A 16,596-nucleotide genomic window follows, 5' to 3' on the forward strand; every position below is an offset into this window, starting at 1 on the left:
TTATATAGACTGGCTCACAAAGACTGAAATTGGATAGATTTATATCTATGTATCTCCAAGTATTTATGGAATGATCTTGGGAGACAAGTTACATTGTTAATTAGAATATATATTCTGGTCAATTTGCTAAAAATTAATTCCCGTTCAACATCTAGCCTCAGGAGTTGGAAATATTCATAACTCATGTCTCAATACATTGGTACATAAGTTCCAATAAGATTGCATATTTCTAAATTTACCTTAACAGTATTTAGGAAATTTCAATAGATGGGTTTCTTCTGTGTTTTATCTCATAAGTAAACTAGGGCTTTCATGGCAAAGCCAAATGGGAATATAATTTTCCTAGGTTATGTACAAGAATACATACACACAAACACATATTTACTCTGTCACTCAAAAGATGATTGAAGTAAGTCTGCTGTAAATACCAGAGCAGGCACTATTAGTTTCACAGGAGGAGAACTCCCATAGCGTCGTGCTTTCCTCACAGCAAACTTTTCAGTTGGGATAGATTTTCCTGCAATTCTCTGCTTTAGGCCTTCTACTTGCCTATAAGAGGAAAAACAGTGCTTTCTTTAGCCACCAAGATAAAATCTCACATTGTTGACTGTTAAGGTCCTTTGCCTAACCAATTCTATTTCAGCAGTTTCCAACCCTGAAACTAGTTCTATCTGTATAATAAAACCTAGGTGGTAGTTTTATATTGCCTGATGTGTATCTTTAGAAATAAAAACAGAAAGAACAGAATCATAGAAAATTATAAGAAATTGAAAACACAAGAAGAAAACCCAAGTACAACAACAATAAACACAATAGATCAAATGAAAGTTTGGATGAACAGATGAGTCTTTGAATGGTGCAGAAAACTCTAAAGGATCAGTGTCAACCCTAGCAGAATACAGTAGGAATTCCATAATCATGGTATCACCAGCTAGAAGGACCTTGCTGTAGAACATACAGCTATATATACAGATAGATGAAATGAGAATTAGTGCTAAACATTCCCAAGGTATTTCATGTTGTTGGATTAAGGGGAACTTCATCCCAAAAACCTGCAAGAAAGCAATCAAAGAAACAGGAGACCAAGAACAAAAGAGAATATCAGCGGAAAGGAAAAAGGACCAAAGAAATTAATATAATCTGATGCTTAGAGGAAGACTGTCCAGCAGTGAGTGCAAATCATACATGCAGATCCCAGTAATAAAGCAAGTTTGTGAACAGCATTTAGCTTATTCTCTTGTAGAGAGAAAGCTTTCCAAACATGCTTGAGAAAATGCTTCCACACTAGTAACTCTACAAATTTATTTGCAAAGTTAATAATGTAAAAAAAAAAAAAAGTAAAATCCTTTTTCAGGACTTTTTTCCATGTATCTGGAAAGTAAACTGATACCAAAATTGTTATGAAAGCATACCAACTAATAAACCATATACAAAGAAAGAACAGAGGTTCCCAAGAGATATCTCATGCCTATTTATTTTCAAATGTGATAAATCCTACCGAATTATATGCAATTGTATTCCCAGTACAATTTTGTGAGTATCCAGTAAGGGCCAAACTATGGAATTCAATCAACTGTATGACAAAAATTTCATTTAGGGAAGCCCAAGCATTTGACTATGTTGAAGCTAATCTCCCAAGCCTTAAAAGTTAAGTCAGGACCTTTCTAGCAGAACTGAGCCTCAGGCCGGGAGCAAAAACTTGGGATTCAGTAACTACAGATGTGCAGTTTTCAGATGTAGTGTGGGTTGCCAAAAAGTGTGTTCATGGGCCAGATCAGAAGCAGGTTTCTCACTTTAGATGTGAATACTGTGAACTTATGTCATATCCCTAGATAATTAAGGCAAGCTGCTGGTTGGAAGAAGAGTGGGGGCAAAAAAAGTTTAACCAAGACAGTATAGTACAGACTTGTACCTAGAATTTATTTTAGATGCCATTTCCTTAAAAAGGATCCTACTCTAGAGTATATATTCATGTGGCAGAAGAAACTCTATAGTAAATCCCAGGGGAGGAACTTTTTCTCCATAAATCATAAGGTTATGAATGAAGACAGACAGTCTTTCTCAGATAAGCAGGTTTGTGGTGATGATAGTAGGAAAAAAAAACATTGAAAATGAAAATTTCAAAATATATCTTAAAAGATCAAGTTTCAAATAAATTCATTTCTTTCTAAAAATATTACCGAAACAAAGCTACAATGTCTTCTCCTGTTGTTTTCACATCCGCATCAGGAAGCATGCACAAAATGGCAGCTTTCTGGAACACATATATCGCCTAGGCAAAATAGAATAAAAATATTCAATCTATCTATATAGTTTTGTACAACATGTCCAATGTACAGTGGTACCTCGGGTTATGAACGCCTCTACTAACGAACGTTTCGGGTTATGACCAGCTTCGGCAGGAAAAATTTACCTCGGGATACAAACTCGCCTCGACTTACGAACTGGATCCGCGGCGGTTTTTCCTCCTGCCACGCAGTTGCGGCTTCCTGTGGGTGAGGTTGCGGTAGCAAGGAGACGTTCGGTGAGGCTTGTGGTGTGTTTTGCGGTGTTTTGCGAAGGTTTTTGGTGTGCGTGTTAGCATGGCTCCAAAGAAAATGCAGAGCAGGCTTGGCGGGAGTAAGGCTCTGAAGAGAAAATTGCCTCGGGTTGCGACCAAATTCGGGTGGAGGGCGGAATGGATTAACCGGATTTACATTGAACCCTATGGGAAAATTTGCCTCGGGTTGCGACCAAATTCGGAGGGTGGAACGGATTAACCGGATTTACATTGAACCCTATGGGAAACTTTACCTCGACTTGAGACCAACTCGAGTTGCAACCAGAGTCACGGAACGGATTAAGTTCGTATCCCGAGGTACCACTGTATTACGCAGTCTTTTCCTTGTAAACACTGTGTGTTTACCAAGGTTATGATGATTTGGAGAAATCACAAATTAAGCCAAGTTATTGTTCTGGTAAAGTTACCATCAAAGTCTTGTCTTAGACAAGGCACAGGTGTCTGTGGTGGGCAAAAGGGGAGACAACAGATGACACAGATTCATGACACTACCAGTGTTCTAATTATCTACTTGTGCCAGACATCATGTACATAGTTGTGTCATTTGCATGATGACATCGTGAGTTATGCATTGTCATTTTGATATAATTGTGACTTCTTACAAATGCCCGTGCTTAAGGTGCCCTTTTTTGCAGTCTGAATGCAGACAGGCAGCATAAGGAAAGCGAGAGGCCAACTTACTGGAAAAAGCATTAATGTAGAATTTGTACCAAAGTGTAACAAAGCAGACTTACTCTTCACGGTTGCTATCTTAATTTCCACTTTGCCAATTTCCCAGTTGCTAAAAATCAGTTACAACTAACCGTTTAGTTTAAATCAATGCCAAGTGGAGTGGCATTTGAGTATTTAATACAGGGAGGCTGTATTAATGGTATACGGTATAAGCATGAAGGGTTCTCACCACTTCACAACAACACTGGATTACCCATTTACCTTTGACCACCTGCTTTCTTTGCAAAGCAGATCTGCATACCGATAGGCTTGAAGCCAGTTCTGCTGGAAGGAGTAACACCACATCAGTTCCCAGTAGCAGAGGTGATGGATCTGTCTCCACTCTTGTTGAGCTGCGATGCAGTTCTGGAAGGTTACCTGAGCCTAGAATTGAAAGGGATGCAAAGGTCAACCATATTCTCTTAGAAGAACGTTTCCCCTTCAGATTATGGCCTTTTATTTTTATTTGATATAAAAGATAGATACCAAAAACAAAACAAAAACAAAAAAACCACAACCCACTTTATAGTTCATGATTTCAGAATATTCAAACAAACAACTACAATCTGGTGTAATGTATGGATAGGTGGAGTGGATACAGCCATCTGGAACAGTCTGTGTAAAAACCTTAAGATGGGCTTTACAAGAATGGTTTCATAGGTCAGATTTAGTAACCAAAGAAATGGCATGTTTGATTCTTACCTAGTTTAAACTTTTATGTGGGGTCTGCGGTATTATATGAAAAACTGAAAACATGAGGACTTGCTTCTTACAGAATTAAATCTTAATGTGGCTATTGATTCCTGTAGACTCGAAGTCCAGTAGAGGAATGTTATCTCATAATTTGGCAGAGTAACAGCTGTTATTTTGGCTCTTTGCACTCTCACATATTATTACTGAAATTGATCATTACGAGCATTTTATCAAACAGCAGTGCTTGAGTTTTCTTTTCCTCCTCCCATTTTTTTCTCTTCTTTGACTTTTTAAGCCCGTGAGCAGGGTCTTCTTATAATTAAAGGGTTTTTTATTTTAAAAGGGACAATCCACTGTTACCTTTTCAAAATTTCCTTTCAATACGTTGATTCTGGCATCGTAAAACAGAATGAGGGCACCCTTGAGAAAAAGATTACAACTGTGTTAGTAAGGTAGAAACGGTTAACTATAGTAAAAAAAAATAACAAAAGTAACAATGTGAAATAACAAAACCTTTGGGAACTTCTGAAGGTAAGGCTGAAGGAGAGCCTCTGCTTCTACAAGATTGGCTTCTCCTGTTCCTGTAGAGATAGCAACATCCTCTCTCAGTATTGATAACTGTATAATACATTGATTTGTACAAACTAATTAATGTACAGTATTGTTGGAAAAATTAAACCTATTGTAATGAAATGTAATAAAAGTTGCCATAATACAGTAGAAGATTACAGTACAGGAAGACATTAGTAGTGAAACAGGACACTGACAGATACTATACTGAAATCACACATCAGTTTTATTTTTTAAAACTAATCTCCACATTTAAGGCTTAAATATGCGTTCTCTTTTTCCCTTGCTTTTTTAAAGAACTATCGGGACAAAAAAGAAGTTAAAAAGAAAAATGAAGCAGGAATAAAGCCAAAAGGAAAAAAAAAATTGAAAATCTATTGCTGTCTGAGGTCTTGAAAAGCACAGATGTTATATTTCTATCCAGAATGACATTTATGGAGATGATCAATTAGAAAAACCATTGTTAATATAGTTAATAAATGATCAGATTTGACTAAATCTAAAATAAATAAATGTTGGGATGATAAGAATTATATGCCATAAAAAGTTTCAAAGAGATTTGAGTTCAGATCTGTAATCATCTGCCCAGTTTTTTTTAAGACTTTCAAAAAGAACCTGTTGTGTTTAATGTAAGAGTTTTTATATAAGATTACTTTAAAATAAAGTAGATGTCTACCATTTTTCAAATACTGTTAATTATCTTACCTGATGAGATCTAGATAGTTTATAAAGGAATGATTAAACTTCTCCTTTAAAATTACAGGTAATCCTTGACTTACAACCATTCGTTTAACAACCATTCAAAGTACAATGGGGCTGAAAAAAGTGACTTACGTCCAGTCCTTGCACTTATGACCTTCACATGATCAAAATTCGAGCACTTGGCAACCAGTGTGTATTTACAACAGTTGCAGTGTCTCAGGGTCATGTGATCGCCATTTGCCACCTTCCCATGGGGCTTCCGACAAGCAAAGTCAATGGGGGAGGCCAGATTCACTTAACAACCACATGATTTGCTTAACAACCACACTGATTCACTTAACAACATGGCAAAAAAGGTTGTAAAATCAGGCACGACTCACTTAACTGCATCACTTAGTGACAGAAGTTCCGGTCTCATTTGTGGTTGTAAGTTGAGGACTATCTGTAAATTGGAGCTTGTGACCTATTCTTTTGCAAAATACATTCAGCAGTAACGGGTTTTTAATCATTATTTACTGTAGGTATCCAATTCTATAAAAATCTCTATCTTCCCATTCTTTGTACTGATGGAACTGCTTTATCCTCAAAAAGTGCATGATTGAGGAATGGAAGAAGAAAGATCAGAAACCAAATACTGTTTCTAATTTTTCTGAACAACTGAAGCAAGTGTAAAATATGAACTAATTTGATACAATAGATATTCATTTCTTAATATATTCCTAACTGATAGGGAGTTCAGGGGTAACTTAATTTGCGTTCTCTGAATGTTATTTGAATTCTTAATAATATGAATGCTTTGAATTGAAAGGTATTAAAATTATTCAAATTGGTATGCCTAATTCCAAATCCCATCATGCTTTTGTTTATAAAAATCCTACATTTTAGTTATCAATAAATGAAAAGTTCTTTGCCTTATCATTCTTACTGTATTTCCCTCCAAAGGCCTAGTACAGACAGGCTTCTACCAAATGGTTAAAATAGCAAAAATCATACATGGGAGCATGTACTTCTTATTCTACCTAGAATATTTTTCCCCTTCCTTCTTCTGTCAAAATTATAGTTAAGCAGGTCAGTAGCACCGCCACTAATGTTAACTCATCTATGACTCCATACTGTAAATATGGCCAGTAGTGCTGCTGAAAATACAATCAAATAAAACATGTAAAATATTCTGTGAAAGAATTATACTAGGAATTATATTAGAATTAATGCTTCTCAATTATTTTTCACTGGAATTCATTTTCAATTCTTACCAAGGATTAATGAAACAAAGGTATGATATAGCAGTAAGGTGAAAGTACACATTATGGCCCGCAGACTACCGCCAGAAGCCCCTTCCCGTAACTGATGAAGACCACGTTCCTGTCAACAGTCACAAAATTGTATAATATAAGGCACAGTAGTCTACTAATCATTTCAAGTTGTAGAAAAGAAAGACACAAAAAAGAAACTTATATGAACACAGCATCAAGGGAGAATACCAACTGTGCCAGCACCATTTATGAGTGAAGTGATATAACTACTACAGATTATTCAAGGTAGGAATATTATGATTGGTTTCAGCATGAGTACAGATCTCTATGTGATCCACAACCTAAAGAAAGGTCCTAGATCAAATGGCAACTATTTTAGTGTTCAAGTGAATGTTCACAAAGCCCCCACTCCTCAAGCCTTCACACTTCTCTCCTGAATGTGTGGACCCAAGAGAGAGGAGGGGTCACTGTGGTGGGCACTGCTGTTCTCTCTCCACTTACAGCTCTCCACCTGTTCAGGCACAGAGCTAGAGAGGAAATACATAAATGGTTAATTGGAGAAAAGAGGATAGACAGACAAAGAAAGTGTTCAAAGGGCAAGTTCTGTTAATGTAAATAGTAGGTTACAGGAATTATTTTCCATTATTTTACAAAGTCTGATTTATTAAAAGCCACATTAAGAAAGACACTGAACATTTTTAAAACTGAAGATTTAAATCCTTTGTCTCAAGTTTTCTACATGCTTATCCCTATAATCAAAAGCAGATAGTCAATGGGAGCTGAAGATGATCCAGATATATTAATCACTCATTCCTGTCCTGGCAATCAGAGTTTGAAAGCCGTTTTAAGAATTAATAACAATAGAAACTAAATTTGATACCCTATTGCCTGAAAACCCAATAAATTCAAGAAGCCGGAGAATTCTTCCAGGTAGAAGGGACAGCATCTGCAAAAAAGGAAGAACAAAAATTTTATCTGTTTTTAGTGCATCATGCAAAAGAAAAATATTTAAAAATGAACAGACAATACCTTTAAAAATCCTTTAAAAATTTTTCAGCACCACCTTCAGATAACATTAGTAAAGTCCAGATGAGATGATACTATGGTTTTTTGGGTTTTTTTACTCTCTCAGCTGCATTTCTTTTTTGAATTATATGTCGTAAACTGTATGATTTAATGGTTTTATATTGTGGTTTTGTCTGAACTTTGTTTTCTGCCCAGAGTCACTCTGGCGAGAGGTACAGCCATATAAATCTAAACAAATTAAAACAAAAACAACCTCCCTCCCCCTCAACAACTCAAGGAGTTCTGTATTCAAGTAAAACAGTAAAACTGCAAATTATAGGAAGTATGGGTACAGATATTTTTAAAAGGTTATAGGGTGTAATGAAAGCACAATAATGTTTTGAAATGTGCAATATTATGTACCTTTTTTAAATAGCTCATGCATCAAAAGTTAGATTACACATTGGAAGGAATGTTCATACCAGATTGAAAGCTCCTATTCCTAGTTGTACGCCCCCTTCAAACTGGTGGAATATTTCATTCTTGGTTTTGCTGCTTCTGGTCATCTTCAGAATTTGAAGGCATTCTCTTTTGATTAAAAAAAAAAGCTAAGTTAGATTACAGCAATCTAAGTCATGCTAAGTTAGATTACAGCAATGACAATATGAACTGCTATTATTTGGGAGATTTAGCTTACCATGCTATACCCTATACCTTTGTCTAAATTTAGATTAAATTTAGTATGTTTGCTCAGTTGTCCTGTCTAAATTATGTAGCACAAGGATTTTAGTGTTTTACAGAACAGATACTTGAGTGACATTATCAGAAAAATTCACATCTATTCAAGCAACTTCCATTATTTTCTATTCTAGATTCCCTAATTTATGATTTCAGAGCAACTGAAAATAACAGTGTAGCTAGGCAAACACTGGCTGTCATAGCCTATGACAGAGCCTATGACAGCCAGTGTTTGCCTAGCTACACTGTAATATTAGTGCTGGTAAGCACAGGGACTTTTTCTAAAAAGAAAGGAAGCTCTTTAAAATGATTTAATTTTTCTGCGGATAAACCTAGAAAATGAATATGTTTTTCATGTAGTTACTTGGTAATTATGAAAAGAAAGACAAATTTTCTTCCCAAATAATGATCATCATCTTACATTCCCTGATAATATTACAAGGTGGCAGAAGAAGATAGGAGAGAACAGAACCTGTCGCTGGGGTGGGGCGGGAGTGGAGCTGGACAGGTCCTCTCCTTGTGTACAGAGGACATAGCAAGCTAACTGAACAGAACTAGAAGTAGACTCACCTAGAAATAAGAGCACTGAACTCAGTGGGACTTACTAGAGAGTAAGCCTCCAGAGTATTTTTTCTGGTTTTACCACATTACAAAAACTTCCATAGACTTACAGGTAATCCTCGCTTAACAACGGTAATTGGGACCAGAATTTCCGTTGCTAGGTGATGTGGCTGTAAAGCACAACATCACGTGACTGCATCGCTTAGCAAGGGCAATCCCAGCAGTCCCTGTTACTGTTGATAAGGGAGAATGGTGGGTCGTTAAGTGAGGAATTCCTCGCAGTTTCCTGTTGGCTTCCAACAAGCAAATTCATTGGGAAAGTTGGCAGGAAGTTGCAAGTTCCAGGCAGCTTGCAAGCAGGCCGGTAGGCAGCTAAGCGGCTACTGCCAGGTGGGGGAGGGTGCACAGGTGGCTGACAAGGCACGAGGGTGATGGGGCTGGGGGTGGCTGCTGCTGGGTCAGGGAGCGTGTGTAGATGGCTGGCAAGGAGCCACACAAGTGCGGCCAGGTGCGGCTGTTGCCAGGCTGGGGAGACTTAATGGAGCGATTTGTGACCTTCCCTGCCAGCTTCCCCATTGACTTTGCTTGTGGGAAACTGTCAGGGAAGGTCACAAATGACATCACATGACCGCGGGACACTGCATCTGTTGTAAGTACGAGCTGGTTGCCAAGCACCCAGATTGTGATCATGTGACCGCAGGGGTGCTGGGACAGCCAGAAGTTTGAGGACTGGTCGTAAGCACCACTTGTTCAGCGCTGTGCTACCTTTAAACAGTCACTGAATGAGTGGTCATTAACCAAGGGCCACCTGTCTTTCTTACCACAAACAGAAAGAAAAAAACAGCCCCCCACTCTGAAGATCTCTTCCCCAGTTCCCATGAAGTAATCACCAGCCTATGGAGCAGTCTATAAATACTTGATATAAACCTCCAAATCTAGGGCTGAGAGAATGACTAGGTCAAAGTCACTCAGCTGGCTCCAGCGCCTTTAACTATTACACTAAACTGGCACCTATATATGCCCATATGCAAGGAGAAAAAAACCTCCACGTCTGATTTTAGTAGGATTTGACCACCCTAGATGGCAAGGTTCAGAGGGTGAACAGTATGGGAGATTTTATTGTGAGTCTGCAATACGTTATCCTGTCATATTGTCCATTAGGGTGTGGGATTACCTGAACTCTAGGGTTGGCTTTCTTCTGTGAAAATGCAAAATTCATGGACAATTTCTTCTACAGTCAACTTGTATGCTTCCGATTTGAAGATAAAATGGTGCTCTGGAGTGCAAATGTAGCACTTACCTCTAACTTCTTAAACCACATCCATAATCACAGGAAAAGAGGCATTTAAGTACCAGGAGTTGCAGGCAGGCACTGTGCATGTCTGCATGTGTGCCTCTGCACTCTGAAGCACCTTTTTGCCTTTAAATACAAAATGCTATACAGCTCAAATCCTTAATTAGTATCTTTACACATGTACAAATTTGGAAAAGGAGGGACAGGGGAGAAGGAAGGTAGGGAGACTGGTACTAGCTCTCAGAAGTGTTTTTTTTTTAAGTATAAACATCTTTTCTATATAATTCCTCAGAACCTAATTTAAAATCATAATCCAGTTTTTTTAATGCAAAGAAATATATATACATACTGACACAGAACTATAATCATGTCAGACAATCTCTAGCTCACTAAAATGAGTTGATAAAATGAGAAATTTTCTTTCTTTACAATCAGGAGCTCATAATTTCTTACACTGCTTTGTAGATTCATTCATGTCCACACCACGCATGAATCATTTTCCCCATGCCTACCCCAAAATGCTACTTCTTACATAGAAGACACAACATTTTGTGTCTTCTGTATTAATCTTTGTATCTCAAATGGCAGAATCACACAATTGGAAGTAACTCTAGCTATCTTGTTGCCCTGCTTAGCACATAATGCAACCATAACATTCTGCGTATCTAGTAGTAAGGATGCCAGTGAGCCAAGCTTAATTCCTGGTGTCTGTATCCCTGCAGTTTTCTTGATGGTATTATGGAAATGGTTTGCCAATGCATATCTACTCACAAGTAATTACCACTGGTATCAGATCAATATAAAACAATCCAAACATATACAAATTTCTCACTATTATATACGCTTTGTTCTGTGTTCTCTTTGTATATTCATAGTCATATTCTATTCTTGTCTTCATTCTTCCATCTGGCATGATTTTTAAAGGGGAGGGGAATGAAAAAGGACAGGACTGAAATGTCACTGGCAAAAGGGTAGAAAAATGTTTTTTTTTAATCTAGGAAATGTGTTTTTTCCCCACTATTTCAAGCTATGATGGGGAATCAATTTACTGAAACATGAAACACAAAATACACAACTGAAGTGAAATATTATAGGAGCGTACTTATATATTTGATAACTTGTCCTGATTTTAAGGCCACCTTTGATGAAACTGATCATATTTTCATCCTGGAAGAAAGCATACTTTAAATTAAATACTGAATAAAATAGTACCATTGCGTACATTATACCCATTCATGGATTTTTAAAATGATTAAATGTGTCTTCAAAATGTATACTTTAAGAATAGCTTTAAAAATTAAATGTTCATATGTATACCTAAATATATATATATATATATATATATATAAGAATGAGAAAGCTATTCTTAAGGGACAATGCCATTAAATAAATCGAGAGAAAAAAACATTATAGAACAAGTTGAAATTACATATGATAACACTAGATGGAGCTAAAGGTAAATGATAATAACAACAAGAACTATAATATTAGTTATAGAAATAACATAATGGACAACAAAGCTTGGCATTTCCAGAATCTTTTGATTAAAAAACTGAATTCTTCAGCAGTTTGCATTTGTTATCCTTACTCAAAAGCTATACTTTCTGTATGATTCCATTTTTAGTGTATGAATGGTGACTATACTATGCAACATGATTCACAAGTAGCAATAACTATTTAATAGTTTATATCAATTATGCTTCTCTTATAATACAAGAACTACATCACAGCTTCACTGAAATATAATCCTACTTATTTTTAATAGGCTGTACTGATTTTTAAAGATATTCTTAAATATGTATTTGTTAAAAGAGAAAGATTTAATGATAAAGATTCTGACTTTGGACACATGCTTCAATTCTATCAGTACAAGGACTGTACAACAGCTTCAGCAGAATATAATCATGGACAGTTATTTTATTTTTTTACTGAGTTTACTGGCAATTTATAAGGATGCTCCTTATACATATATTTACCGAAGATTAAGAGAGAGAGGGCTTAATTGTAAAGATTCTGGCTTCCAGACACATTTCCCAGTCCTATCAAATCACTATTACTTTAGTAACTACCAAGTTGCCAGATTCAACAAGTCCCAAGCAGCCTACTTAGCAAGATGGGATATTTCAGTATGTAAAAGGCAAGGGAAGAGCTTACCCAAGACTTTATTGCTTGATTATATTGTCAGTTTTTCATTCCTTATTGCAGTTCTTTATTAGAGCCATATTTAATCTGATAAAGAATGCTCTCTTGCAAGCTGATCTTTAGACCTAAGGAGTTAATCCCACTATAAAGCTTCTATATAACTATGTATGTAGGAAAGCCAAGTTCGCCAGCAAGGAAAGAATAATATTAATCAACTGTATAAATAGGAATTATATTCAAAATCATGATGTTATTTCTTCCCTCAGATTCACAATTGTAGAGTTGGTTACAAGCACTCTATGCACAGAACCCAATCCCCAACACCTTTTCCTAAAGGAAATACAAGATATGGATGAATATGGTAGCTAAGTCAGATTTGGCCAGAAAAAAGTTTTACTGAAGTCTAGAAACCATGATTATGGGATGGGTAGAAGCCTTTCCATTGATCATTATAGGAAACAGAATGGCAAGAGTCATTACTGTATCTATAATGTAGCATGATGCTTACTTTGCACAGGAGAAAGGTAAGCAGCTTGGTTCCAAAACAAGAACGAACAAGGGAGAAATTGATGATAATGTTTGTCTATGAAGTGATGCAAGTGTATATAAGATCAGAATATCTAAAAAAGAACACAGTGACATCTAGTGCTCTAGAAACTGGCAAGAGAAGACCGCACAAGCAGAGAGTGATAATTGCATATAAGATATTTGGGTAAAAATATTTCTGAACATTATGCGCACAGTACCTATGGCTTCCAAATTTCTGTAATATCTAATGGAAGAATCTCATGGACAAGAAAATATATACATCATGAAGATAATGTGCCAGATGACATCACTGAGATTCATGAGTCCTACTTTACAAAATACCCAGCTCTAAAAAGTAGATGGACAAACTGCTTCCACTACTGAAATTCTAATCTTTCTCCATGTCTTAACAAATACATACGTATATGAATGTATTGCCTCAAAAAGGCAGTATTTTGGTTTTCAGGAAACAAGAATATGTTATATTTTTTGGAGTCCTATATACCAACAGATTAGCAAAATATACACAAACTACATTACCTGTACAAATGTCAAGGCTGCTTTCTGCAGTAAACATTCAGCATAACAGAGTTCTGCATGCATTTCCTCTGTTAAAAAAGAAATATATATATATATATATATCTCTTAGTACCCAGCATTTTTATTATAGTAAGAAATGCTAAAACCCAAGAAACATTCCACACAAAATTGCAGTATTCTCACATTTGGATTGTTTCTTAAATTGATTGATGTTCTTTCTCTTATTTTAGCCTTTAGTTTTGTATTATTTTTCTTACCAGTTATAATTTCTCCCTATTATTTAACAAAACACTGAATATATATGTCTCTTTACTATTTTTGCAGACTATTTTAGTTTATGCTGATGTTATTTTATTGTTTCTATAATATACAGTGGTAGAGATTAAGTTCCGTTCCGTGACTCTGATCGCAAGTTGAGTTGGTCGCAAGTCGAAGTAAATTTTCCCATAAGGTTCAATGTAATTACCGTTAATCCGTTCTGGCATCCGCGGACCACGCATCAGGGGCGGAAAAACGGCCACTGACCACGCGGCAGGGCGGAAAAAATGGCCGCGGACCACGTGTCAGGGGTGGAAAAACGGCCGCGGACCACGTGGAACGGGCAGAAAAATGGCCGCAGACCACGTGGAACGGGCGGAAAAATGGCAGCGGACCACGTGGAATGGGTGGAAAATGGCTGCGGACCACGTGGCACGGGTGGAAAAATGGCCGCGGACCACGTGGAACGGGCGGAAAATGGCTCGTAAGTCGAGGCGAATTCGTAAGTAGAGGTAAATTTTTGGGGCTGATCGTATCTCGAAAATTTCATAAGTAGGGGCGTTCGTAAGTAGAGGTACCACTGTATATTATTTTTTAATCAAACCCTTTTAGATTATCTGGTAGCCAGAAGAATTAAGTATTATTTTAAGTATTTTACACAAATAAAAATAATACTGAGTAAAGCTGAAAATAATTCATAAACTAGGCTAATACTTTTACAGAGGTCAAGGGAATCATGGCTTGTCAAGTCACCTTGGAAATTTCTACCTGAAATCTAAACCAGGAACATGGAAAGATTTTTAATTTGGGATGGTGATAAGATGTTTGCTTTGTTTCTAAAACATCGTAGAATAAAACTACCAATATTTACTTGGAGAACACTGAGCCTACAGAAATAATGATATCATTTTAACTCTTTTGGCAGTTCTTAAAATTCTGAAAACACAAAGAGGAAATGATATCGAGAGTATGTACGTATTTGGTTATAAAAAAATATAAATATATATACCACCCATTTCATTTGCTCAGGGAAGCTTGTCTGAATACATATGAAAGGCTTAGAAAGATACATATATAACATATAGCATTTAAGGCAACATTTAGCAACATTGGTTCTTTACTATGGTCACTAATCAGAATATAACAAATCAACAACCGATGGGACCCAATAGTGTACAAGTAGATCATCAATGCAATCAAAGTGCATTTGGTTTTACAAACATGTAACAAAATTAGGCCATGTTCATAGAAACTGAATACTCCTCTGATAATAACAGCTTTACACAGACTAGATCAGAATTGCCTGGGTACTTTGGTGAATAAGGGGTGATAAAATGGACCCCTGTACCCTTATAAAATATCAAAATGCAATGTAGCAGGACATGAAATATGGATTCAATAGACCCTTGTCCACAACATGGGATTGGGATTTTTTTGTACATGCCCTCAAGAACTACCATAGGGAGGACATTTAAGCATGCTGAAGTTTGTGGTGTCCAAAATTTAGGGAGTTATATGGTGTATATATGTTGCTGGCCTGATGAAAGGGGGCTGGCTGCTCAGGAAAACATTCCTTGGTAGGGCAGATTGATCCAGTTCAGCTTCCAAACCTTGGGCATGTTTAAATGCAATAAGTGTTAGTCATAAATCATCATCAACAAGGCTTCTCTAGAAAACCCTGCCTACTCTTAATACCATGTTAGGAACATGTGGGGCACTTGAAATATAACCCTTTAAAAATTTGGACTGGACCCTTTCCAGTGGGGCAGAAGGTCCCAACTGAGCACCAAACAATAATTGCCTAAGTGCTTTAACTGAATAAACCTTTAGTGCTGCTGGGATATGCTCTGCACATCTGGTAAGATAGCAGGACTGTATAACTGCTGCGGTTTGTGCATTTTGGCTGATGTAATTTTGATGTGCACTGCCTTTAGTGGAACTATGAAAGTCCATGCCCAAATATTTGAAGATTTTTACTTGCTCTATAATCTGGCTTTTAGCCACCAGGCATTCATTCTAGGTTGCTTTGTTTTAGAATAGTTGATCTCAACCATAGGCTAAGGTATTCAGGGTTTGTTTAAGTCTGATTGATGTTTGTGATAGAAGTGCTACACTGTCTGCATACAGTACGGTTGCAATATGTCTATTGGCTAATTTTGGAAGGTGGTGCTCTAATTTAGCTATTTTGGCCATAAGAAGGTCACTATACAAATTAAACAACAAAATGCATCCTTGCCTCACTCCTGTTTGAGTTGGGATCTCTTTCTTGCATATTGGAACAGATCTATATTTTAGAATTCTCATTAACAGTAGCCGTCTACTAAAGAAGTATTTATGAGTTTATCCTCCAATCTTGTTCTGGAAATATGATCACATGCAGACCCAAAGTCAATGAATACAATATATAGTGTAGAGCCTGTCTTGGACAAATATTTTTCAGCCTGATGTGGCAGTATGAGGGCATGGTCAAGAAGAGAGGGTTTTTTTTTTTTTTAAATCTGCACTCAGTCGTTACCAACTCTGCAGTGACTGCTTTTGGACGAGTCCTTTGCAGTTTTCAAGGCAAGGTGTTTTGGAAGTGGTTTGCCAGAGCCTCCTTTCTAGAGGAGAGCCCAGCTGGCAAGCGCAGGAGGCGGGGTTTTTCGTTGCTTTGCGCCTTTTTTGGGCGAGCGCGGCTTCCGCGCTACCAGCAACTGCTCCCGATTCCTTTTGCAAGGCACCGCCAGCATTTTCCTCCCACCGGAGTGAGAGTACCCATTTATCTACTCATGTAAGTATTCTTACTGTTGGGTTGACAGGAACTGGGGGAGGAAGCAGGAGCTCACTCTGCTACCCGAAGGCTTGGCTCGAACCGCTGAAGTGTCGACCATTTCTGGCCGGCAACTTTCAATGTCATTAAGCCTCTACGCCACCGCGTCCCCCCAAGAACAGAGTATCTGGCTCTAAAACATGCTTGCTCATCTGCTGGACTAATATCTAAATTGCTCGAATCATCCAATTTGTTGTGTTGATGTTTAGCATAGAGCTTACTTATTACACTT

General features: G+C 37.2%; 1 protein-coding gene across 1 annotated transcript in view; it reads right to left on the reverse strand.

Moving 5' to 3' along the window:
- TTC39B (tetratricopeptide repeat domain 39B) overlaps nt 1-16,596 on the reverse strand; it is a 70,340-nt gene that overhangs the window by 6,489 nt on the left and 47,255 nt on the right. The window contains exons 6-15 of the mRNA XM_088129932.1: nt 13,298-13,365; nt 11,190-11,254; nt 7,977-8,082; nt 7,370-7,435; nt 6,490-6,598; nt 4,478-4,545; nt 4,325-4,384; nt 3,494-3,655; nt 2,181-2,272; nt 429-549 (exon numbers count right to left, since the gene is read on the reverse strand). Of these exons, the coding sequence (XP_087986058.1) occupies nt 429-549; nt 2,181-2,272; nt 3,494-3,655; nt 4,325-4,384; nt 4,478-4,545; nt 6,490-6,598; nt 7,370-7,435; nt 7,977-8,082; nt 11,190-11,254; nt 13,298-13,365 (917 nt within the window). The remainder of the gene's footprint in view (nt 1-428; nt 550-2,180; nt 2,273-3,493; nt 3,656-4,324; nt 4,385-4,477; nt 4,546-6,489; nt 6,599-7,369; nt 7,436-7,976; nt 8,083-11,189; nt 11,255-13,297; nt 13,366-16,596) is intronic.

This window comes from Python bivittatus, unplaced genomic scaffold (genome assembly GCF_059951505.1).
Source record: "Python bivittatus isolate LINGU-HERP-01145 unplaced genomic scaffold, Pbiv_v1 ctg000850_np1212, whole genome shotgun sequence".
Classification (NCBI taxonomy): Eukaryota; Metazoa; Chordata; class Lepidosauria; order Squamata; family Pythonidae; genus Python; species Python bivittatus.